At 31.7% G+C, this 25868-nt stretch overlaps 1 protein-coding gene across 5 annotated transcripts in view; it reads left to right on the plus strand.

Moving 5' to 3' along the window:
- The first annotated feature begins 1595 nt into the window (after positions 1-1595).
- LOC134724860 (tyrosine-protein phosphatase non-receptor type 13-like) overlaps positions 1596-25868 on the plus strand; it is an 82841-nt gene continuing 58568 nt past the window's right edge. For all 5 annotated transcript variants that reach the window (XM_063588164.1, XM_063588167.1, XM_063588166.1 and 2 more), the window contains exons 1-7: positions 1596-1728; positions 5408-5541; positions 6271-6404; positions 17676-17741; positions 20211-20303; positions 21886-21981; positions 22624-22837. In XM_063588164.1, the coding sequence (XP_063444234.1) occupies positions 5418-5541; positions 6271-6404; positions 17676-17741; positions 20211-20303; positions 21886-21981; positions 22624-22837 (727 nt within the window). In that variant the 5' untranslated portion in view covers positions 1596-1728; positions 5408-5417. The remainder of the gene's footprint in view (positions 1729-5407; positions 5542-6270; positions 6405-17675; positions 17742-20210; positions 20304-21885; positions 21982-22623; positions 22838-25868) is intronic.

Below are 25868 nucleotides of genomic sequence, written 5' to 3' on the forward strand. Positions count from 1 at the left end.
TCATAGGATGATACAAGAACTTATCGAACTAAAACCTAACAAAACACCAGACCAAGACAATCCAAAAATATATACATGTATATAGTATAATACAAGACAAAGACCTTATAATAGATACGAAAGGCACCACTCCACAGACCTTGACAATCCAAAATATATAAGATGATATTACAAATTAGACCTTAACGATCTAAAAGCGAACAAAGAAAATAGACCTAGACAATCCAAAAATATATAGGATGACTCAAGACAAAGACTTTTAAAAACTTAGAAGACACCAAACGTAAACAATCTAAATTGAACATACATGTATGATCATGACAAGACATACCTTCTGAAACCATAAAAAAAAACCAAGACGACAGACGCCGAAACATAAATAATCGCTCAATTGTCCTAAAAGACAAAGTGAAATAAACAAGCCCGTCATAAAATAAAGTATAAATATATCTTACAGATGGTATAATTTAGAAAAGAGTTGAAATACTATTATCAGTATTCATGTATATGATAGTAGAGTCAGTTGTTTGGGCCTTTCCATTCAATCGTGATCGCGGATCATATAATCGATTTATTCTTCTTAGTTATATAAAGACCAATACTTATAAGATAGTCTTACAGCAAAGGAATTATTCAAGGCATTGTACATACCAGTAACTAGCGTAATCCAAACAGCAAGATGTATTAGATGCTGCATCTTTGTGATATAATGACGTTGGACTAAACTACATGGGACTTTTCAGATGATTGGAAATAAACTTGATATATTGACGTGTGTACACTTTCTATTATCTTAATTTGTGTTTTATTAAAAATCTTAACAGCAAATTAAACAATTGACCATCTAAATATTTTGCTTTTTGTTGTTTTAATTTACTATGTCAGATAAGACAGCTGTCGAGGTTCATTATTTAATGGTTTCTGTTTCGTCATGGGAATATCATATTGACAAGAACTACATCATATGATGCTTACATGGTTTTCTATACATGTGATAACATTTTTTTACATCGAAAATAAAATGCTTACATGGCTTTCTATACATGTGATTACATTTTTTTACATTGAAAAAAAAAACAAATATGTAAAAATTTGCAGTTATATTTTTTTATTTTTTTTATAAATTTGACAGGATTCTGATGCATGCAACTTGAGTTTGTCTCCTATAATTGAAAATTAATAAAAAAAAAAAAAAATGAAAGAGAATTTTTAACATGAAGATTTGATGTTTAAAATGATTCTTATTAAAATTTTTGAACACAGTTAAAAATATGATTTTTTGTTATACTTATAAATAGACATAACGGCTTGCAATAAATTTAAAATTAGGTGCTGTAACAATTAAAATTGTTTGCTATTTCGATATTCAAATGTCATTGTTTCTCTAAAGTGTTCAGTATTATTAAATCTATAAGTCAAACTTTGGTAGAACTCGTTCATAATGTTTCTTACAAACAAGTTTGAAAATGTAAATTATTTTTTTTACCATAGTGTATTTTTTCATAAATAACGCGGACGTCTTCGAGGACACCTTTACTTCAAAAGGAAAAGAGTTAACTTTTCTTGACAGTGATCTTCCAAAACTTTGAGCCAATCAAAATCGCAGAAACAAACATCAACAAATTAGGATTGACAGGCAATGGCGGCTAAAAGTTACACTCTTCTGTGCTTAAAAACTTTTCGATGACAATTTACACAGTTAAATAGTATCTTCTTTTGAAGATTTTGGTAAGATGATGATCTGACACACTTTATAAAGCATGAGGACAATGTAAACAACTCGGACATGACGCACATCGATTTCAAATAAAAAGAATCAAGTTTGAAAGTCGACGAACTCATTATAATTTTTAGCAACTTACATGTACTCACTTAGTCATTTTCGTTTATACGATCGCGTTCTATCTTAGTTATTTGATAAACTATACCCGTTTATTGGTGTCAAGGGATCAGATTGTCACTAGAAATTGCTGATCTCCGTACTAGCGGTCTAAGATTTTATCATATGAAAACAATTCAACAAATTGTGTGAACATGGTGAACAAATATTGAAATAAGAAAATCAATAATACTAAAAAATCAGTAAAAGAATAATTTAATGTTGAATCCAACATCATAATTTTTATTACAACCTTTGCATGGTGCATGTCTTGGTGATGAAGGCTATCATGTTGGTATAATGTTCCACATATTCTAAATAAAATTGAGTTAAGGTTGCAATTCTGTATTATATATACTCAACGCAATTTCCCATATGAACTTCTTTTGTATCTAAAACTGTGACTCTTTTAATATGAAGTTTCGTGAAAAATTATATCCCAGACACTACAATTTTATTTAAAGTTCAAAATACAGGGCTGTGCGGAATACAATCTCATAAAAATCTGATGTTCTCATATGCTACTCTCCACATTAGCATATCAGAACATCGGATTTTAATGAGATTGTGCGGCATATTTTCAACATTTTCATGTATATGCGCTAAACTTCTAAGAGTAAATTCTTATATTAAAATTCTATCCTACCCCTACCTCCTCGTTTTGGACCTAAGAATTAAATTTTAGGTGCTACCATGTTTTTCTAAACTGGTAACATTTCCAAGTCATGGCTCTATGAGATGAAACACAGAGAAGATATCTGGAAACCAGGATTTTAACAAGTTAGCATACATGTAATCATGTATCTATGAGGCCAAAATAAAAAACATGTTTGTTTCCCCTCGCCCCGACCAGGTCAAAAATAAGCCCCCAGGTCAAAAAATTATTTGCCCAAAAAAAATCGGATTTTTTTTTATTCCCTAAAATAATTCGTTTCCATTCCGACATTGGTTCCGATATTACCGGAAGTCTCCCCCGAACTTTCTGGAGTTATCTATCAATTAAGCGGTATGTATCGAGGGTAAACTGTCTGCTTGAGAGATGGGCGACAAGATCGCATTGTCGTCTTTAGCTGCGAAAACGTAGCTCTTAAGGTCCTTTTGATGACTATGGCAAAAAGAAATCAAAGGACAATAGAGCTACGTTTTCGCAGCTATGTCGTCTTCTGTACGAATTCAGTACAAGGACGCGACAAAGGTGTTACCCATTGTGGTAAATAGATTATACAGCTTTTCAAAAATGTGCACATGGAACGACCTGTTGAACAATTTAACTACAGATGATGGTCACAACATAGTCCGAGATTACTCTGACGAGATTACTCTGACGTCTGATGACGTCCGACGGGTGCTTTGCCAGGCAAGCTGGGGCCGTGGGACCGTGGCCCCAGCTTGTCTGGCAAAACAGCCGTCAGACGTCAGAGTAATCTCGGACTAGTCATAACATAGATAAATTAGATGAAGTGACAGTTTCTGTGTCTGATAAGATGGCTAATGGTGTGATTTGAGCCCATTTTGCCGAAGAAATAAGAGTTGTTCATGATTTTGACAAGAGACTCAAATACGTCCAATTTGACATTATAAGGCACGCACCACCTTCAAATGACAAAAACAATAATCAGACTAATAGTAATGCTCAAAATGCATTTGATGTCCTAATGAGAAAAGCTAATACTCAGGCAAACTCGAAAGTGCCTTCCAAACTTGATGAAACAGCACCAAGATAATACTGGTATTAGTAAGTTAAAATTATTTAAGGTAAGAATTTTCTTTATTTTCTTGAAGGCTTGAGATGTTGTATGGTTCATGTCATTATAAATTAACCTGCCCCACACCAACTCAATTTCTATCTACATCCCAAACTTTTGGCCTGGAAAATGGTGTGGGAGGGGCTAAAATGGTAGCTTCCTAGGCGAAATGCTGCTGAAATTTTTTACAGGTGTGGACCTTGTCATTTTTTATACCCCGCCACATGAGTGGCGAGGGAGGTATTAAGTGATATCCTCTGAAAATTTGTAGGTGTAAAGGGGAAATATTATATACCAAACATGATAGTGATTAATTAAGTCACACCATTAGCAATCTTATCAGACACAGAAACTGTCACTTCATCTAATTTATCTATGTTGTGACTATCATCTGTACATGTAGTTAAATCATTCAACACGTCGTTCCATGTGCACCTTTTTGAAAAGCTGTATAATCTATTTACCACGATGGGTAAAACACCTTTGACACGTCCTTGTACTTAATTGATAAAGTACTACATATGTTAAAACTTTTATTTCCAGTTCTATATTTTGGAAGAAATCAAAAGAAACAGACTCTTAATTATTAATCTAGTACAGTTGATATAAAAGTTTGTTCAGTGGCTCTTTTCATTCTAGTCATTGTGTGTTCTATTGTTCAAACCAGACATTCTGTTCTAGTCAGACACTTTAAATGTATTATTATATAAAATACATATATATATGATAACTGCAAAGTTTGATTTTCTTAATGTTATTTCCAGTTTTATATTTTCGAGATTTTTGTGCCAGGGTAAATATCCTGGAATTGAATACAGTATACATGTATAACAATCAACAAACTATGGCAATTTGGAATCTACACCTTGTCATACATGTATTAATATGTTATTAATAAAAGCTTAAATAACTGTCAAATCAGAAAGTAGTAAATATAGACTTTAATGCTACATTATAATTAGTTTTATGCACTAAATGTGCATATTTTGAATAGTGCTTGAAAGCAAAAGGATTGATAATCTAAATAAATACACTCAAATTGAGCACTAACATTGCTGATAAGTGGCCTCCAGTGGACAAGTCAAACCATCCATGACATCCAGTTGAAAAAAAAAAAATTACCTGCCTGCCTGGTCTGTTTACAAAGAGTAGACCCGGGGAGGGGAAACAGACATTCTTTTAAATGTGGCCTGAATATTATATATCTCCCCAAAAGAGTTGTGGCTTGTGAAACTGCTGTACCCTTCCTCATATTTTTCTGGTTTATAATTTTATAACAGTCTTCCTAATCTCTTAGTCTGACTATCAACAAGGAGACAAAAATAGTGACAAGAGATGAGAAGAAAAAAAATAGACTTTTCAAGTCTTTTCACTTATAAATCATTTTCTTTTTCATTATTTCTGTTTAATGCAATAGGGATTTTGGTATGCTTTTTGCCCTCTGCAACTCACTGGCAGAGAACTGAAATTTGTAACAAAATGTCCTATTGGTATATGCATTATTAAACCAGTATTACAAATGTATATGTTGTACATGTATCATGTGTACATGTATCTTTATTGTTTGTTTATGTTGATTTTGATAAAACTGAATTATGATTATGTCTTTGTCACTGTCCCTTAGGATATTGAATGTGGCACATGACCTACCTACCCTGTTTTCTATCCAGCATATTAACATGATTAACACACATACATTTTTGGGGCTTAAAAGAGTGTTTTTTTAAATAGTCCTTTAAACATGTTAAACAATGTTATATATTTCATTTTCAACTAATTTTAGATAAGGCAAAATGCCTACAGCTGAAATTACCGTAACACTACGTGAAGTACTAGAGTATCGTGGTAGTCCACTCCTGGAAACAGAAATATGGAGTGTACTCCACCAGTCAATGGTATACCTACAAGCAAGGTTAGGTAAGTACAATTGTAATGTACAATAGTGTAGGTTTAATTATTCATTCTTGATCATGTTAAGTCAAGTAAAACAAGTAAAAAAATGTAACATGCAAGGTAATTACTGTGTATGTTTATGTAAATAATTGAAACAATAAATAACTGACTTTGAAAGTAAGATTAATGTTACCATGGTTACTGGGGCCACCTGTAATAAATTCTTTGTTTGTTTTTGCTAATCCATGCCTTGTAGGGTTGTAGGTAGGACTAAGGTAGGGATAAAAAAAAAAGGCCAACTATATACATTTGTACATGTAAGTTACATGTAAATGTACATATTTTAGACCGGAAAACAATGTTTGAGCAGAAATAATGTTAAAAAAAATTGGAACCACATGTCATAATTTTTTTCTCTCTGCAAGGCTGCTTTTTAGGTGATTAGATACATATCAGTGTCAGATTCAGAACTTCCTATAAGGGGGGGGGGAGTCCGCACCATTAAGTACATGTTATGCCTCAGAGATTCAAAAATTGTAATGGAGGAAAATATAAAAAAGAGAAGAAAAACAATCGACCACATTTTCATATTTTCAATGTACCCATTTTCTCTCAATTCCTCCAACAGACTTCCCCCTTATTTTATACGTATCTGTAATTATTTACTGTAAGAATTTGAAAAGCTGTGCTTTTCGAGATTCGAAAATTTTATTAATTGAGACAATTCTGACAATGTTAAACTTAATTCAACAGGTGAAGGAAATACAGGTGTACTGCATTTCGTTATTACACCACGTTCCATAGCTTTTACCTCTGCAGGTAGTGTGATATTGTCAACAGATAGAACCAGTAAAGGGAACCAGTATGACTCAGCTGTACAGGATAAGGTAAGAACAAATTTAATTGCTCTATCTCAAGCAGGAGGCTAGAAGCTGCTTCTTCTTTGAATGTTGAAAAGAATTATGGTTTTTGGATGTTATCTTTTGAACGATATCTCCTACTTTTACTTACAACATCTACATGGTAATAGTTTTGATCTGCAAATGCTTCATGCTTGAAAAATGTAACATATCTTAACAGGATAATTTCTTTGATAAAGTCACACTGGTCAAAATTGTCAGTTGTCTCCTTATAGAATATGCCCTCACCCTTTGATGATAGTCTGTATCAAATTTAAGCATTCTTGGTTGAAACTATTGATTGGTTGATTGTGTGTATTTTAACACCACTTTCAGCACTTTTGGATGTTCCGGGCTGTCTGTTTTGATTTGTAGAGTAAGTTCGAGTCATCACATTAGAGTGCCCCATAAAAACAATCTTAGTCAATTAAGATTGGAGTCTAACACACCTACATGTACAATGTACCATGTGCTGGTTTCAAATTCACAACCTCTGTTTGGACAGGCTAGTGATACATGTATGTTTTTGACTACTGGCCACCAATGCAAGGCTCCAAGAAACTATAGAAGAAAGAGTGAAACAGTAAACAACATAATAAATCAACAAAATAAGATCAAGATCTACATTTAATTTAAAATGCAGGGTTCTCACTAAAGCTAGTCCATGAGTCCTGGACTCACCATTTTCAAAACTGATGAGTCCAAAGATGCATCAAGATTGAAATATTTTGTATAAACTGAACACACACATCATCATTTTATAGCAAAAGTTTAAAAGTAATCTGAATTTAATGTCAATGCATTACTCTATTACATTTTTGTAAGTCATAGAGACTAAAATAATAAATTGTATTGCAATAAAATATCTTCTTCTTACTGTTGGACTCACCATTGCCAAAAATTATGAGTCCCTGGACTCGCCTTCAAAAATCCTTAGCAAGAACCCTGAAATGTTTAAATTGTTAATCGCCTTCTAGCATGAGTTGTGTCTAAATCAAAGTTTTAACTGTTTTTCGTATTTGCCTAATGTACAAAATACATTGAAAGAATAAACATGGTGAATGAATAGACAACACATGGTACACTAAAACTGCGTTCTGCAAAACTATTCAACTTAATACTCTACATAAATATTCTTGTATCATATATATTGGTTGCAAAAATACCAGATGAGATTAACAGACTCCTTGCAATTGATGCCTCTTGTTAATTGCATAATTACTGTATGACAATGATCTATCATCATGATTTCATTCAAGAGACTTGGTTTAATATAGGACCCTATGGGAAATACATACAAATGTCTTCTTTTGGAGAACCACTGAATTTAATGAAACCAAACATAACATAAATGTTCCTTTCTTAATGAGGTGCTGGCTAAGTTTTTGTTACTTTGTAGCCAAATTTTACAATGTATCTTTTTTATATGATTTCAAAAACCCAAGTGGAATCAGGTGAGCTATACAGGCTTTTGAGAGCCTCTAGTTTAATTTGTTGTGAACTGTTTTTTTGCCAAAGTAGAGGTGTTGTTAATATGTTGACAGACCCCCTATTGCCCCCCTGATCAAAGTATATTATTGATAGAATTGAAATAAAAATGACATTGTAACTACATGCATCACAGCATCATCAATTTTTACTGAAGTATATGTTGGTGCAATTTCTTTGATTCAGAGATAAATTGAAATTCTGTGTTACATGCTGATCACAAGAATTGGCTGAGTATCAGAACTATCCTAAAACATATATGTGTGTTTACTGATGATTCACCATTTATTTGTATTGTAAGTTCTAGTTGATTAGAGGTAATTTTCTACCTCATATTATCAGTCAGAAATGTTAAAATTGCCATATTATTTCTGTATCTATGGTTATTGATTAACATGATTAGTGTATGTATATCTGGTGCAGTATAATTGTTACAGTTTGTGTAATTACAAACATGTACTATCATTTGCTGGTGGACTGTTAATGTTATTCCCTGGTGTTATGACCAGCCCAGTAGCCAATACTTATGGAACAGTCATTGTTAAGCAGCTGGGGGTTTGGTTGTTTTTATTTTATTTTTTTTTGGGGGGGGTGAAAATATTTTTGATGATCTTATATTGGGGGGGAGGGGGGGTGAAAAAAATGTTCCAATATAAAATGGGGGGTCAAATTTTTCAAACAGTATTTTCAACTACTAAAAATGTTATAACTTCTCCTTTCTTGACACAGGAATTCCTTTGTTTAATTAATATTGTTATCTTTGTTTCTTTACAAAGAAAACAAAATATAGTGAAAATATATCATATTCGGATTTCTCTTCACACATGCTCTTCTATTTTTGAAGATGACCCAAAAAAAATGGATTCCTGAATGAAGTTTGATTTTAGTTTAAATATTTAGATGAAAAAATTCAAACCTTGAAAACAAAAATCTTATCATTTTTATACGACCGCAAATTTTGAAAAAATTTTCGTCGTATATTGCTATCACGTTGGCGTCGTCGTCGTCGTCCGAAAAACTTTTAGTTTTCGCACTCTAACTTTAGTAAAAGTGAATAGAAATCTATGAAATTTTAACACAAGGTTTATGACCATAAAAGGAAGGTTGGTATTGATTTTGGGAGTTTTGGTCCCAACATTTTAGGAATTAGGGGCCAAAAAGGGCCCAATTAAGCATTTTCTTGGTTTTCGCACTATAACTTTAGTTTAAGTTAATAGAAATCTATGAAATTTTGACACAAGGTTTATGACCACAAAAGAAAGGTTGGGATTGATTTTGGGAGTTTTGGTTTAAACAGTTTAGGAATTAGGGGCCAAAAAAGGGCACAAATAAGCATTATTCTTGGTTTTTGCACAATAACTTTAGTTTAAGTAAATAGAAATCAATGAAATTTAAACACAATGTTTATGACCACAAAAGAAAGGTTGGGATTGATTTTGGGAGTTTTGGTTTCAACAGTTTAGGAATTAGGGGCCAAAAAAGGGCACAAATAAGCATTATTCTTGGTTTTTGCACAATAACTTTAGTTTAAGTAAATAGAAATCAATGAAATTTAAACACAATGTTTATGACCACAAAAGAAAGGTTGGGATTGATTTTGGGAGTTTTGGTCATAACAGTTTAGGAAAAAGGGGCCCAAAGGGTCCAAAATTAAACTTTGTTTGATTTCATCAAAATTGAATAATTGAGGTTCTTTGATATGCCGAATCTAACTGTGTATGTAGATTCTTAACTTTTGGTCATGTTTTCAAATTGGTCTACATTAAGGTCCAAAGGGTCCAAAATTAAACTTAGTTTGATTTTGACAAAAAATGAATCGGTTGGGTTCTTTGATATGTTGAATCTAAAAATGTACTTAGATTCTTGATTATTGGCCCAGTTTTCAAGTTGGTCCAAATCTGGGTCCAAAATTAAACTTTATTTGATTTCATCAAAAATTGAATAAATGGGGTTTTTTGATATGCCAAATCTAACTGTGTATGTCATTTTTGGTCCCGTTTTCAAATTGGCCTACATTAAGGTTCAAAGGGTCCAAAATTTAACTAAGTTTGATATTAACAAAAATTAAATTCTTGGGCCTCTTTGATACGCTGAATCTAAACATGTACTTAGATTTTTGATTATGGGCCCAGTTTTCAAGTTGGTCCAAATCAGGATCTAAAATTATTATATTAAGTATTGTGCAATAGCAAGTCTTTTCAATTGCACAGTATTGTGCAATGGCAAGAAATATCTAATTTCACAATATTGTGAAATAGCAATTTTTTTTTTAATTAGAGTTATCTTTCTTTGTCCAGAATAGTAAGCAAGAAATATCTTATTGCAAGATTTTTTTTTAATTGGAGTTATCTTTTTTTGTCCAGAATCAACTTAAATCTTTGTTATATACAATATACAATGTATATTCACTTTTTACTACCAACTGATAAATTTAAATAATCTTTACCATTTAGTGATAACAAGCAGTTTTTTTTACATCTTTATATTTTATGATGTATTTAAATGAGTAGTTATTGTTAGAATATTTTAATTGAGATTAGTTTTGGAATAAGGGAAAGGGGGATGTTCAATTTTTCTCATTTGAAATTTCATAAATAAAAAGAAAATTTCTTCAAACATTTTTTTGAGAGGATTAATATTCAACAGCATAGTGAATTGCTCTTAAGAGAAAACAAAAATTTTAAGTTCATTAGAACACATTCATTCTGTGTCAGAAACCTATGCTGTGTCAACTATTAAATCACAATCCAAATTTAGAGCTGAATCCAGCTTGAATGTTGTGTCCATACTTGCCCCAACCGTTCAGGGTTCAACCTCTGCGGTCGTATAAAGCTACGCCCTGCGGAGCATCTGGTTATTTTTATTTTGTATTTAATAATATTTGATAAATTGATTATTTACAACTGATGAAATTAAACTTAAATACAATGTTCTGTTTTATTTTTGTTGAATCAGGTAAAAAAAGATGATAACATTTTTTTGTATTCTATAACTATTGCTACATGTATACGGCTATTGCTTAAGTTGATGCTTTTGAATACACATTTTATACCTCATTTGTATGTCTCTAGCCACAATATAGTTACTCTGTGCAATATTAATTAAGATGATTGTGTTGCTACATTCTAGTTTTAAAATCATTTACACTATCAGAACTTAATACATGTAGCTGATGTGGTAATAAACATTTGAAAATCCTGCTCTGAAACAATTTTAACCATAACTACCCAGGCACTTGTATCAGTTTTTTGTTCCCTCCTATATATACCTTGATATTCAAATATGAATTTAGACAAGTAGAATTTTAAGGGGCCTGACATATTATTTTTATCATCCTTAAACATGCATAATTAACAGCCAGATTTGTTTATTATTAAAGAAATTGTTTCATACTCTGAGCATCTGATAATTGAAAACATATTTATTCAACATGATTAATAAAAGCATTTAGCTAGAAAATATTGCTAATCTAATATTTACAAACGTAAGGCAATATAAATTACAAAAGTTCATTTGAAATAAAATAGGTCTATAGAGATATACTAATGTAGTTGCTAACAGTCGAAGTCCAGTCTCAATCTTTCAGATATATTTTATTAGTCTATCATGATTTCAATAATTGTTTTATCTTTGATGAATGTTCCCAGCATAGGTTTGACAATTCCTTCTGTTATTACTGTTGGGTAAAGGATCCTCCACAATTTTCCACTTGATCAGTTGACAAATTTATCTGCAATTATCTACCATAACATTCTGACTGTAAAACAAACAAATTGAAAATAGTATTAACTGAGAAAACTTCATTATATTGATGCCCAATTATTTATATTATTAATAAACTTATGCACTTTTATAAACCTTTCTCCTACTTGACAATTCAATTCAGCAGGGTTAATTTACCAATTGTATTAAATATGGTATGCATGTTGTATATCCAAGATTTTGAATCAAACAATTCAACTCAACAGAAAAAAAAATATTACCAAACTTTACATTTCTAAATAATACCTCTACTTACCAGAGTTTTTGAGAATAAGCATATATTATTATATATGTAATACATGTATGATTAGGACAAGAAATTCAGAAAAAAATATGAAAAATGCTTTAAGGACCAGTTTCTTCCAAACTTAAGTATGTTTCATTGGTGACTACCAATTCAGGAATCCCGTTTTTTTTTACACAATTTGGGAAATTGCAGGAAATCAATAACACACATGTACAAATTACAAGTGTCGAATCTAGTGTATCCAGCATGTTTCAAAGTGAATAAAGCACATAATAGACTCTTGAAAAATTATGATTTGGTAATTGTGTAGGCTGTAAAGTTATTGAATATGGAAGTAATTTGTGATGGAATAGAAATTCTTTATAATATAAGTTCTAAATATGATCAGTTAGGTGTGAAGAACAGAGGTAAAAAGTGATTAGTAATCATTGGCCCATATCTCCAGGAACCATAATATTATAATTAGGTGGACCCTTAGGATTAATATACATTGTACTATACTGGAGTGGCAGTTTTACTTCTGGAAAAGCTTTTCAATAAAAAAAGTGCAAAAAGGCTAAAAAGAAACTTAATCTGAAAAATCCAATCTTGCATATTTTCTGTTTAAGGTGGTACCTAACACTTTAACTCAAATTAATTTGGCTCGTTTAATTTTCTTAAAATTTCGACAAAGTATTCACTTTGACCGTTTGACAAAAATATAAAAATTTCAAAAAATTTGAACCAACCGTTTTATCAGAAAAATTACACTGGTTATATAGCAGTTTGACAAACACTTATTTTGATCATTGAGAAGCTTAATATTCCCTTATGAACACTACGTCATAAAAACGTTCTACTGATTTTACAGAGTTATCTCCCTGTAGTGTTAGGTACCACCGTAAGTCATTTTTTGGCCAATATGACCATTTGTGGACCCTTTGAGCCTGGATAATTTTAATAAACACAATCTTATACTTTTCAATCCTTTTTCTTATACTGTATGAATTACATGTTAAGTTATTTGGAGAACTTTGTGTTGTTGGACCATGCATTTTTCATTCATTCTTTCTGTCTGTGTTATTTATTCATCATGAATGATGGACAACACATGCTGGAGAGCTTGGCAGACAATGTATTTTTTTGGGGCCTGTCTATTGTTGAATATATATATATTGTCATTTAGTCTGTGCGTCAGTTTGTTCGTCTGTTCATCCTTCTGTTCTTTCATCCTTCAGTCTGTCCTGCTTCATGTTAAAGATTTTGAACAAGGTAGTTTTTGATGAAGTTGAAGTCCATTAAACTTGAAACTAAATACAAATGTTTCTTATGGTTTGATCTTTCTAATTGTTATGCCGAATTGGAGTTTTTACCCCTTTTTGTGGTCCACTGAACTTGATAATGATAGTACAAATGGGGCACCCATGTTCTATGAACACTTCCTGTTTCTAGTAAGTTAATAAAAGTTTAAATGTTCAAATTAGGAATTGGAGATTCTGTTTGCTGTGAAGATATTAAAAATAGTAAAGTAATTTGTCATGGAATAGAATTTCTTTATAATATAAGTTCCGAGTTGGATCACTTAGGTGCCAGGGTAAAAAGTGATTAGTAACCATTAGCCCATATCTCCTGTAGCCATTAATATTATAATAAGGAATAAAGGAGGACGGACACTCAGGATAAATATACTATACTGGAGTGGTAGGTTTACTTCTGGAAAAGCATTTCAAAACAAAACAAGTGCATAAAGGCTATTGAGAAACCTTATCCCAAATTTCTGTGTAAAATAATATCTTGACCTGAACTCCAATTTTCCATTTGGTCAATACCATTTAATTAGGTCAAGCCTGGCAAATATGACCCTTTTTGGACCCTTGGTGCCTTCTTAATGGGTGATTTCAATGAACCCCTTCTGCCTTTTAGTCATGCCTTTTAAGCAAAAAAGTTTGACAAACAAAATTAATAAAAAAATCTGGGAATTTGGGAATAGGGAATTTCCTAACCAATATTAAAAATGAAATATTCCCTATAGAACTGAGAATATATACTTATATCATTACTGCCCTCAAACATACCTTGTAGCTGCCTTCATTACTTACAAAATTCTTATCAAATTGCTTGTCTAATGTTGTAATTATTACTTGTTTAGTTACTTGGAGAACTTTGTGTCGGTGGTCCAAAACTACAAATAACAGCGTATTATTTGAACCTGAAATTATTTTGAAGATGGAATTTGCATAATATCTTGTGCTTGAAATTTTTAATAAATTTTATGTTTATTTGGTATTGTGATGTTTTGAGCAGTTCATATAACACTTCCCATACATTTTATGTTGTGCACGGCACAGTATATTCTATTGAAAATATACTATCTTTTTTGTAATAGAAAGTGTTGTGCACAGCACAGAACATTATTGTACAAAATAAACATGGAATTTATTAAAAATTTCAACCACAAGAAATTATGCTAATTCCATAATTAAAAATAATTTCAAGTTTAGATAATAGCCTGTTAAATGTTCATCCTTTGTTTGACCAAGATTTCTTAGTGTACTGAACATGATAATGTGATAGTGTTAGGGGGCTTTGTGTCCTATGGATGCATATTCTTACATTTGACTTATTTAACATCATTATCACGGGTGTCATTCGGTTTATCGAGAGAAATGGGCGTGAAAGAATATCTAACGGCGGTAAAGTATTGAAAGACGATCGTGAAAGTTCTTGTAACGGATCGTGAAAGGCATTTAAAATACATTTTAGTTCAGAATCTTTGAAAAAATCGCTTAATTTTCAAAACGCGGAACAAATCCGAACAAACAAATATGTCTGTCAAAATAGTTTAACTTCCTCAACATAACTGTGAAAGAAGATAAAGAAAATATGAAGTACTTTTTGAAAAAACACAAAAGGCGAAATGCGTGTCTATGAAATGTATTACATATAACACGCTTTGTGGACCTATAATGGTCATATTTCAGAATATCATGATATATTTGAAATTTAATCTTTGGTGTATCTGATAGAACAGTAAAATTAAAGTATGTTCTTCCATTGAAAGCGTTAATTTGTTAATGAAAACCTTGAATTTGTTTAATTTCCATCAAACTTGATCGTGAAAGATCAGGCAACGTATTTTTTCGATCGTGAAAGAAAATGCGTGTCCAGACTTAATACTAGTAATCAGAAATCAGTATTTCTTTTACCATTTAAGTTCTTTATAAACAACGCAGAAAAGGATTAAATTTAACTATATAGTACATATTATAGAATACCAAAGCGCAAATGCTGTAATGTCTTGTTTGCTTTACTTATGATAGTATATTTGTTGAACGTCTATAATATCAAGGGTTTTACTAGAAGTGTCAAATGCGCTTAAGATTATCAATGTTTGATAAAAAAAAAAAAAAAAAAAAAAAGTCAAGGTCAAATGAACCATGCCATACAGATCTCTACAAATATCCCGTACACCAAATAAATGTGTTCCGATCCTTACAGTGCCTTATAAACTGGCAAATGTAAAAGTTATCCTTTAAAAGTGTCCTGTACCAAGTCAGGAAGATGGCCATTGTTATAATATAGTTCGTTTCTGTGTGTGTTGCATTTTAACGTTGAGTCGTTTGTGTTTTCTCTTATTTTAGAGATATTGAGATAAGATGTGGCACGGTACTTGTCTATCCCAAATTCATGTATTTGGTTTTGATGTTATATTTGTTATTCTCGTGGTGTTTTGTCTGTTGCTTGGTCCGTTTCGGTGTTGAGTCGTTGTTCTCTTTTATTTAATGCGTTTCCCTCGGTTTTAGTTTGTAACCCCGATTTTTTTTTCTCATGGATTTATGAGTTTTGAACTGGGGTATACTACTGTTGCCTTTATGTATCTCAAGAATGAAAACAACGCCGTATTTGGCACAACCTTTTTCAACTTTTGATCTTCAGTGTTGTACAACTTTGTACTTTTTTTTTCACTTTCGATCTTGTATATCTGGGCGTCACTGGTAAGTCTTGTGTGGACGAGGCGCGTTTTTGGCGTATTGAATTTTAGACCTGATGCTTTTTGTTATCTATTAATCATGTGTTTCTTTGTCTAATATGTTCTCCTATTTATTGTAGTCCTGTAATGTTGTGTTGTCATTTCAAAATTATATTTAACTTTGCCATTAAAGTGCGAGGTTTGGCATGCCACAAAACCAGGTTCAACCCACCACTTTTATTCCCCTTTAAAAGTGTCCTGTACCAAGTCAGGAAGGTGGCCATTGTTAAATTATTGTTCGTTTATGTGTGTGTTGCATTTTAACGTTGAGTCGTTTGTGTTTTCTCTTATTTTTGAGATATTGAGATAAGACGTGGCACGGTACTTGTCTATCCCAAATTCATGTATTTGGTTTTCATGTTATATTTGTTATTCTCGTGGTGTTTTGTCTGATGCTTGGTCCGTTTCTGTGTGTGTTACTTTTCGGTGTTATGTCGTTGTTCTCCTCTTATATTTAATGCGTTTCCCTCGGTTTTAGTTTGATACCCCGATTTTGTTTTTTGTCCATGGATTTATGAGTTTTGAACAGCGGTATACTACTGTTGCCTTTATTTAGCCAATTAGTTCAAAACATAAGGTCAAAAGTATATGAACTCTGACCGACAGCCAGACATAGACATCTTTCTATCATTTAATAAATCAAACAATGGAAATCATCATGGTCATATAAGAAACATGCAGACAGACATGTAAACCATACACGAACCACCTTGTCGCTATTGCATACATGTATATATTCAAATGGCCAAACAACATAAAACAAAAAACAAACATTTTACCAATGATAACAATTGGTAATAACTTTACTATCTCATTCATTTCCACATCATCTTTACAATATATGTGTTTTGCTTCTGTAACAATATCTGCATCTTCATCCTCTTCCATTGGCTCACCTTCACTGGATTGTTTTTTCGGCGTTTTGTTACCCACTGTCTTTTCTTATTGCCGTAATTGTAATTTCTTTTTCTTTCATTTTCTGAAAATATTAATACTTTGAAATGCTTAAACCTATGGAGGATATTGACCTATCTAGCCTGTCTCAATACCAATAACAAATATCAATTATCATATAAAGGAAGAATAATTTGAACGTCTTCGTAGCATCAGATCTTTCACGATCCTTTTCACGATCTTCAAAAATGCGGTACGTGATCTTTCACGATCCAAAAAATCAATTTTGTGTGAATAGTTCTTTATTTACCAAGTTTCAGATTATATTTATACAAAATAACTATGAGAACCGTTTAATTAATTCAAATGCAATGCCCTTATTTTGATAAACGTATTTTATCAAGTCGAATTTATGAAAAAATCGAGTTTGTTTACATTTTTTATGTCATTGAAATGTCGAGAAGCAATCTGCCTTTTGTCGTTTTGTAATAACTGTGAACTTTTGAAACTGGATATTCTGACATACTGATCATAATGTTGAACCATTTTGACAGACAGTTTTATTTTATCGTAAATGTGTCTGTGTAATTAATTAAATTAGAATATTTACTGACCTTTCATATGTCTTCTCGATTAAATGTCTTTCACGATCCGTTACCAGAACTTTCACGATCGTCTCTCAATACTTGACCGCCGTTAGATATTCTTTCACGCCCATTTCTCTCGATAAACCGAATGACACCCGTGATTATGTACTATGGCAATCATTGTTATTTTAGAACTGGCTAAAAAAACTTTATTTCAATTGACTTTGTTCATCACTGATTTTATAGAACTGACTCAGATACATTTATTTCAGTTGACCTTATTCTCCCTGGGATCATCGCTGATTGAAGCAGCTGAATATGGGCTTCCTAAAGGAATGGTAAGTCAATAACAATGTGATAACATTTATATCATATAATTTACAGATCATATGTTGGTTATGTTCACATATTAGGCCAAATACAACAGATTGTCTGTTAAGGGTCCTTTCCAAAGAAAAATAAGGTACATGTTACGTGATCCAGGAACATAGATATACTTATCCTAGAGTGATCCAAGAAATATTTCTTATTTTTCTGAGTATTTTTCATAGAATATTTTGAGACCTGAAATACTGTTTCAATTAAATATCAATAATATTAAAAAAAAATAGGTAGGTAATCTCAAGCCTTAAAGATATGGGAAGTAAAAACACCAGCATAAACATTTTTATTCATTTTGCCTAACAAGTGTGTGGTGGCCAACAGATTTATTCATTCATATATTCCTATGAATATTGCTCTACCAAACATTTCTCTGTTTCCTTTAATTAATATTTCAAAGATTGTTTTCAACGCGGATCAAAGGGGGGGGGGTTACGGGGGTTGGAAACCCCTCCCCCCTTTTTTATTTGGACGATCAATGCATTTGAATGGGGACATGTAATTGGACCCCCCTTTTTTAAATGGATGGATCCGCCCCTGGTTTTGTTGTTTCTGCAGTACAAAAGTTAACCAACAGCTTTTACTCAAAATTACTTGGCATACTGATTTTTTTTTTTAGAAAATCATAAAAAAATCTTTATACTGAGTTTAATTTTTTTATGGAAATTAAGCTTTTGTTTTCCACACAAATTATCTCACAGTTATCCCCTTAATCCCTTTTCAATAAAACACCACATAATAGTGAATGTGGTTTAAAGGAAGTCGTGGAAAAGTTAAAAAAGACTTAATTATAATTTGTCTTCTGATCTCATTGTGATCCGATTTATTTTTTTACGATCAGAGGAAAAATTTCCTTTGTTTACATAACTAAGAATGAATATATAAAAGCAAATATGAATGATAGATATAAAGTGATAAGTAATAAAAAAAATAATAAGTTTAAGATTGAAAATGATCCTATTATAAACAAGTTTGACTTAGTGCTCTAAGAAGATTAAAATAATCATTGATATTATGATGTAAAAAGAACTATATTTATAATGAAGGAAAATCAAAATGTAATGTTGCGTAAATCATTTTCTTTTGATTATTTTTATTATTGTCTAAGCTTTCTAGTTTTGAATTGTTTTGAGGTTTAAAAACACATGAATAAATCACCTGAACTCATTTTCCTAAAGTTCATCATAGAGAAATTTTGATGTACAGATAAATGATGCTTATAGAAAGCTGGTTGTGCATAACAAATTCTTGATACATTAACAAAACTGTAAACAATTGTAAAATAAATCATGAAAAATCTGTCTTCCAGAAATAAATAGTGTGCATGCACTACAATGCCTTCTTGTACTAAATGTATATTGATCTGACCAAATTTATAATTTATTGACTTTGAAAAAGTTTTTTAAGCTATCCATGCTACATTGTACTTAGTTTCATCAAATATTAATACATATTTTTATGGCATATATATATCCTTAAATTACATGATTACTAGAAATATTTGCAAAACCATTTGTTAAAAATATTTTCCCTGTTTTAAGTAAATACATATATCATGTATATATGCACTGCATGTGTAAGTATGTACAATATGTGGTTATGAAAATAAACATTTGATCATCAGAAATTAAGTTTGTGCTGATCCACATGATTCTCAATAATTCATACAATTTTAGTTTGAGCAGTTGAAAACAGTGTCCCTTATGAAATATAACTTTTATTCCAATTATAACGTCTCAGCACCAGGGGCGTATCCAGCCATTTTAAAAAGGGGGGGGGTCCCAACCCAGGACAAAGGAGGGGGTCCAACTATATGTCCCCATTCAAATACATTGATCGTCCAAAAAAAGGTTGGGTTCCAACCCTTGGAACCCCCTTGATCTGCCACTGAGCATGGTCCTTTAACTCTGATATAAAACAATTGTCTTTAAGCAGACTGAAAAAGTTTTTATTTACATATATAAGGATATACTTCAGGTAATGCCGTTTAATTTGCTTTTTAGTTTAATTTTGAGTGTTTTAAAGAAAGATAAAGAGATTTGGTATGATTGCAACTAAAACAGATATCCACTAAAGATCAAAGGACTTGGATACATGTACAAAATGTATTCAACAACAGCTCCCTGTGAGGCCTTTAACAATGAGCAAAACCCATACTGAATTTATGATGAGCTTTGTAAAGTTTCAAGATGACAAAATGAGAAATAATTCAGAGAAAAACAATGACCTGATTTAGGCTAATTAAATGAAACAAATAGACAATTATTGCAGACAGAAACAAATGGCTATCATTGGACTACATGCTCCTAGCTTGAAACAAGTTCTCTTGAAAATACGTAATTAATTATTTAAATCTTTTTAACCTTCAAGAATATATAATTCACATTCATTTATAAACTAACATATATGTATTCCTTGTATTTTAGCCAGTAAACATAAGTAATGATTTAGAGTATGTATTGTATGCCATGTGTGATAAGAATGGAGAACAGATACCAGAGGTGTCCCAATTGATGGAGGTAATACTCATTATAATAATTTATTACATTATTAAAACTTGATATGACAGGTTGCTATATGTCAATTGATAATGTTACATAAACTACATTATGCTTTGTGCAACAGATTGTTGAAATTTAATGTAAGTCCTGAAGTGTTTTTTTCAACATCTATGCAACTAATTGTCATTTTTTAGAATTGGATTGTCACTTTTTAAAATTGTTTTCTCAGAACCTGCTTTGCCAATATTTAATTTCTTAAAACTCATCATTTTGTTGCATATTTATGAACTCTTTATTCATAGCATTAAATTTGATCATGGCCAGCCCAGGCACTTTCCTCTGAAATAAATAGCCTACCGTATCTGGTTATTTTCGTGTGTGTTAATTTTGGGATTTTCATTGAATAAGGTATAGAAATATTTTGGCAGTTTCATATTTTTTATGCCCCACCTACGATAGTAGAGGGGCATTATGTTTTCTGGTCTGTACGTCCGTCCGTCTGTCCGTTCATCTGAATGTTCTTCCCACTTCAGGTTAAAGTTTTGGCCTAGGTAGTTTTTGATGAAGCTGAAGTCAAATCAACTTGAAACTTAGTACACATGTTCCTTATGATATAATCTTTTTAATTTTAAAGCCAAATTAGACTTTTGACCCCAATTTCACGGTCCATTGAACACAGAAAATAATACCATTAAGTCAAATCAACTTGAAACTTGGTACATATGTTCCTTATAATATGATCTTTCTAATTTTACAGCCAAATAAGATTTTTTACCCAATTTCACGGTCCATTGGACATGGAAAATGATTATGCGAGTGCCCTGTGCATCTGTGTACTTTGGACATATTCTTGTTATCAATACATTTGCATGTACTCATTTAAATTGGCAGAATTTATTTTGGCGATTATGTTCTATCTGCGAAACTTTACACCCTTCAAGAACCTTAATTTAAAACAAGTACTCAACTCACATATCAGAAAAGTCTGTCACTGATTTGCATTTAAATTTCAGAATGTTCAGAATTTTAACTCAGAATGTGATTTCTTAATATTATGATAGGCACCTAGTTGAAATATTTCTGAATAGTATAGTATTTTGATTCCATGGTTGTCAACACCACTGGAACATGTTAGGTACAAAATTCAAAGACAATATTAAGAATATTTTCTGTGTTCTCCCAAAGAGAGGTTAAATTTCTGATTTGAGAATTGCTTATAGCTACAATATAAGCACACAGATCTATAATGAACCTTCCTCAGTGAGATTTATCTTAATGGTAGCGGAAATAGACTATTATTTAGTATGCACAATAGCCCTAGCTATAGTAAAAAAGATTTTAAAAAACCTAACTCATATCATGCGGAAGTCTGTAAATATTTGCCAAATTTGAACAGATGCCTTTAAAAACAATCTGATATGGTTAAATTGAAGGTGTATGCATTGTAAGTTATGAAAGAGATGTATGATCAATGATCTTGTTACATGTATATATGAATAATTCAAGTGCATTGATGAATACTCTGTTATAGTATTAAAAATCAAGAACACAATTTCATAATGTTTTGTATTAAACTCGCTGCATTTCTCTACATTGTTAGGCTTGTGCAGGTTTTCAAGAGGAAAACTTTGGATTGGACTCCTTTTCCCAGTATACAAGAGACTTGTATAATGCTATTCTTGGCAGTGGAAGTGAGGCAAGTATTTTAAAGTTTTTATATGTTAATTGGAAAGTCAACCTAATGAGGTTACTACACTGAAAAAAAGTTGATGACCTAAAGAACATTAATATTGATATGAATTGTTACAAATGCTTTTAATGCCCTGTTGTATACCTGTAACACTTAAAATCTTCATACTATGATCTACTTTTAAAACAAAGTTAAACAACATAATGAATTTGATCTCACTTTATGTGTTTAAACACCACTCTGATACTTTAACTATATATGTTTTGCTGTACCTTTTATATTCACAATTCATCAGTCAAACTCCCTTTTAGGATCAGTTTGGATATCAAGATAGCTTGATTTCTGACAGATCGCTGATACAATTATAATATGCATAAGTTGCTCTATGATTTAAACACCTGAAAAAAGGCTTTAAAGGGTTATATTTGTACTGACTTGATGACAAAAGTTGAATAGTCTTTTAACCAAGTTATTCCTTCTTTCTGAAGTGTTCTTATGACATTAGGATTCTGCCCTTTTAAAATTTTGGCTGGGACATTGAGTATCTGTCAGATTTAACTTGTTTGTAAAAAAAAGTCATATTAATTACATTAATTAGATATTCAGGTGAACTTATTTTTAGAAATGTTTGGTTTTCTTTTACTTCAGGGTGAACTGTCCCCAGATGCTGCTGCCATTGATGAATATAGCCGCCATTATAGTAACAATTACAACTCCCTGTCTAAAGAAAACAGACCTGCAAGGTCAAGGGGAAAGTACAAGTATACACATCATCGGGACAACAGAAGGCCAAGGTCATACTCAGGGTCACAATCTAGATCAAGATCAAGGTCAAGGTCACCAACAAGAAGTTATGGTGAAGGTGAGTTACAATCTGAAATAAAGGAGGAAAATAAGACAAAGAGTTTAAAAAAAAATGAAATGAAATAATTCATGAAATGAAAAATTTTAATGCAGTAAGATCATAATATCATAGCAATGGTAGAATTATACAATTCACACATCGATTAAAAATGAAAGCATTTGTACATTGATATAAATCTTCATTTAGAAAAGAATATGATTTGTTATTTAGTTTATGCTCTTGTACAGCAAAATTATCTATCTTATATAGTGGTTTAAATATAGAATTTGATACCATTTAAATCTCATAATATAAAATATAAAAAATCCTCTTATTCTCAAATTTGTTAGTATCCTATACAGAATAGATCTTTTATCCAATTTCACTGAATATCTCAAAATACATTTATTTGATATATTATTTAGTGTACTCTAATGTATCTTATGGAGCCATGTGGGTTTCTGAATTTATTATAGAATGTTATAAAAATGGTGCTATGGTTATAAGGAAATATTTGTTGTTCAAAAACTGATGTGCATTTTGAAAATACTGGAAAGAACAAGTCATAAAATGGCACCATAAAAAAAATGAGATTAAAAAAATAAACTTTTCCTGCTTTTGTTTGGTATTTTTTTCTAATCTGAAGATGGGTTAGGAAGATTGAGTGCATATATATGACATTAAGATTGAAATCCTTTTAAATTTTTGTATTGATTTAAAAAGAAAAAAAGATAAAAAGAGTTTTATGTCTCTAAAAAAGTTTCAATACTAAGTAGGCTTAATAATACTACACTAATTACAAGGCAGAATGTTATTGTTATTATAAAACATTTTAGTGCCTCAAATATTGACACTGTTTCAATTCTAACAATATTAATTATATGTATTACTTAAAGTTTTACTTGGTAATGGATTATTGACCAGAAAGCGTAAAATATTTATGACTCTTTTCTATATGTAGCATTGATTGGCATCAGATCTTCAGATTTTTCTTTTCAGACGTATATTTTTCGTAACCTTTATTCTACTTTTCCATTATTAATATCTTTGTAGAAATTGATAATCTTATGAATTGTTTTTTAACAAAGTTTATTTTTCGGTCTTGATTTAAAAGGCGGGTTTAATCTATTTCATAGATTAATGAAACAACAGACATGTCGGAATTGTATTAGTTGCCATGGCTGATAGTGAAAAGGCTTTTTCTGCTTTTGTGTCTGCAGATTCAAAGCCTTTCAATATAGAATCAAGAAATGGAATCTTTTTTAGAACAATATTGAACTAAAAAAAAATAATTAAATAGCTCAAATGGTACATATGATACAGCATATAAAAAGTCATTTTTTTATGTGATATTTTTTTGTTTATGATACTTCCTTCTTCTGATATAAAGTTTTTATGTCTTAGGCATAATTCTAATGTCTGTCAGCTATATGAATTTTTAAATATTTATATGAAATTTCTGCTCTACAATTCAAGACAAAAGTCAATATAAAAAAGAAGATGTGGTATGATTGCCAATGAGACAACTGTCCACAAGAGACCAAAATGACACAGACATTCACAACTAACGGTATAGGTAACCGTACGGCCTTCAACAATGAGCAAAGCCCATACAGCATAGTCAGCTACTAAAGGCCCTGATAAGACAATGTAAAACAATTTAAACGAGAAAACAAACGGCCTTATTTATATAAAAAAAAAATGAATGAAAAACAAATATGTAACACATAAACAAAAGACAACCACTGAATTACAGGCTCCTGACTTGGGACAGGCATATACATGAATAATGTGGCAGGGTTAAACATGTAAGTGGGATCCCTACCCTCCCCCTAACCTGGCTGGGACAGTGGTATAACATTACAACATAAAAACAAACTATAAAAATCAGTAGAAAAAGGCTTTACACCACTGGGTCGATGCCACTGCTGGTGGACGTTTCGTCCCCGAGGGTATCACCAACCCAGTAGTCAGCACTTCAGTGTTGACATGAATATCAATTATATGGTAATTTTTATAAATTTTCTGTTTACAAAACATTGAATTTTTCGAAAAAACTAAGGATTTTCTTACCCCAGGAGTAGATGACCTTAGCCGTATTTGGCACAACTTTTTGGAATTTTGGGTCCTCAATGCTCCTCAACTTTGTATTTGTTTTGGCTTTTTAACTATTTTGATCTGAGCGTCACTGATGAGTCTTATGTAGACAAAATGCGCGTCTGGCGTATAAAATTATAATCCTGGTACTTTTGATAACTGTTTACACCACTGGGTCGATGGTACTGCTGGTGGACGTTTCGTCCCCGAGGGTATCACCGTAACCCAGTAGTCAGCACTTCGGTGTTGACATGAATATCAATTATATGGTAATTTTTATAAATTTTCTGTTTACAAAACATTGAATTTTTCGAAAAAACTAAGGATTTTCTTACCCCAGGAGTAGATGACCTTAGCCGTATTTGGCACAACTTTTTGGAATTTTGGGTCCTCAATGCTCCTCAACTTTGTATTTGTTTTGGCTTTTTAACTATTTTGATCTGAGCGTCACTGATGAGTCTTATGTAGAAGAAACGCACATCTGGCGTATAAAATTATAATCCTGCTACTTTTGATAACTGTTTACACCACTGGGTCGATGCCACTGCTGGTGGACGTTTCGTCCCCGAGGGTATCACCAACCCAGTAGTCAGCACTTCGGTGTTGACATGAATATCAATTATATGGTAATTTTTATAAATTTTCTGTTTACAAAACATTGAATTTTTCGAAAAAACTAAGGATTTTCTTACCCCAGGAGTAGATGACCTTAGCCGTATTTGGCACAACTTTTTGGAATTTTGGGTCCTCAATGCTCCTCAACTTTGTATTTGTTTTGGCTTTTTAACTATTTTGATCTGAGCGTCACTGATGAGTCTAATGTAGACGAAACGCGCGTCTGGCGTATAAAATTATAATCCTGGTACTTTTGATAACTGTTTACACCACTGGGTCGATGCCACTGCTGGTGGACGTTTCGTCCCCGAGGGTATCACCAACCCAGTAGTCAGCA

This window comes from Mytilus trossulus, chromosome 7 (assembly GCF_036588685.1).
Source record: "Mytilus trossulus isolate FHL-02 chromosome 7, PNRI_Mtr1.1.1.hap1, whole genome shotgun sequence".
Lineage (NCBI taxonomy): Eukaryota > Metazoa > Mollusca > Bivalvia > Mytilida > Mytilidae > Mytilus > Mytilus trossulus.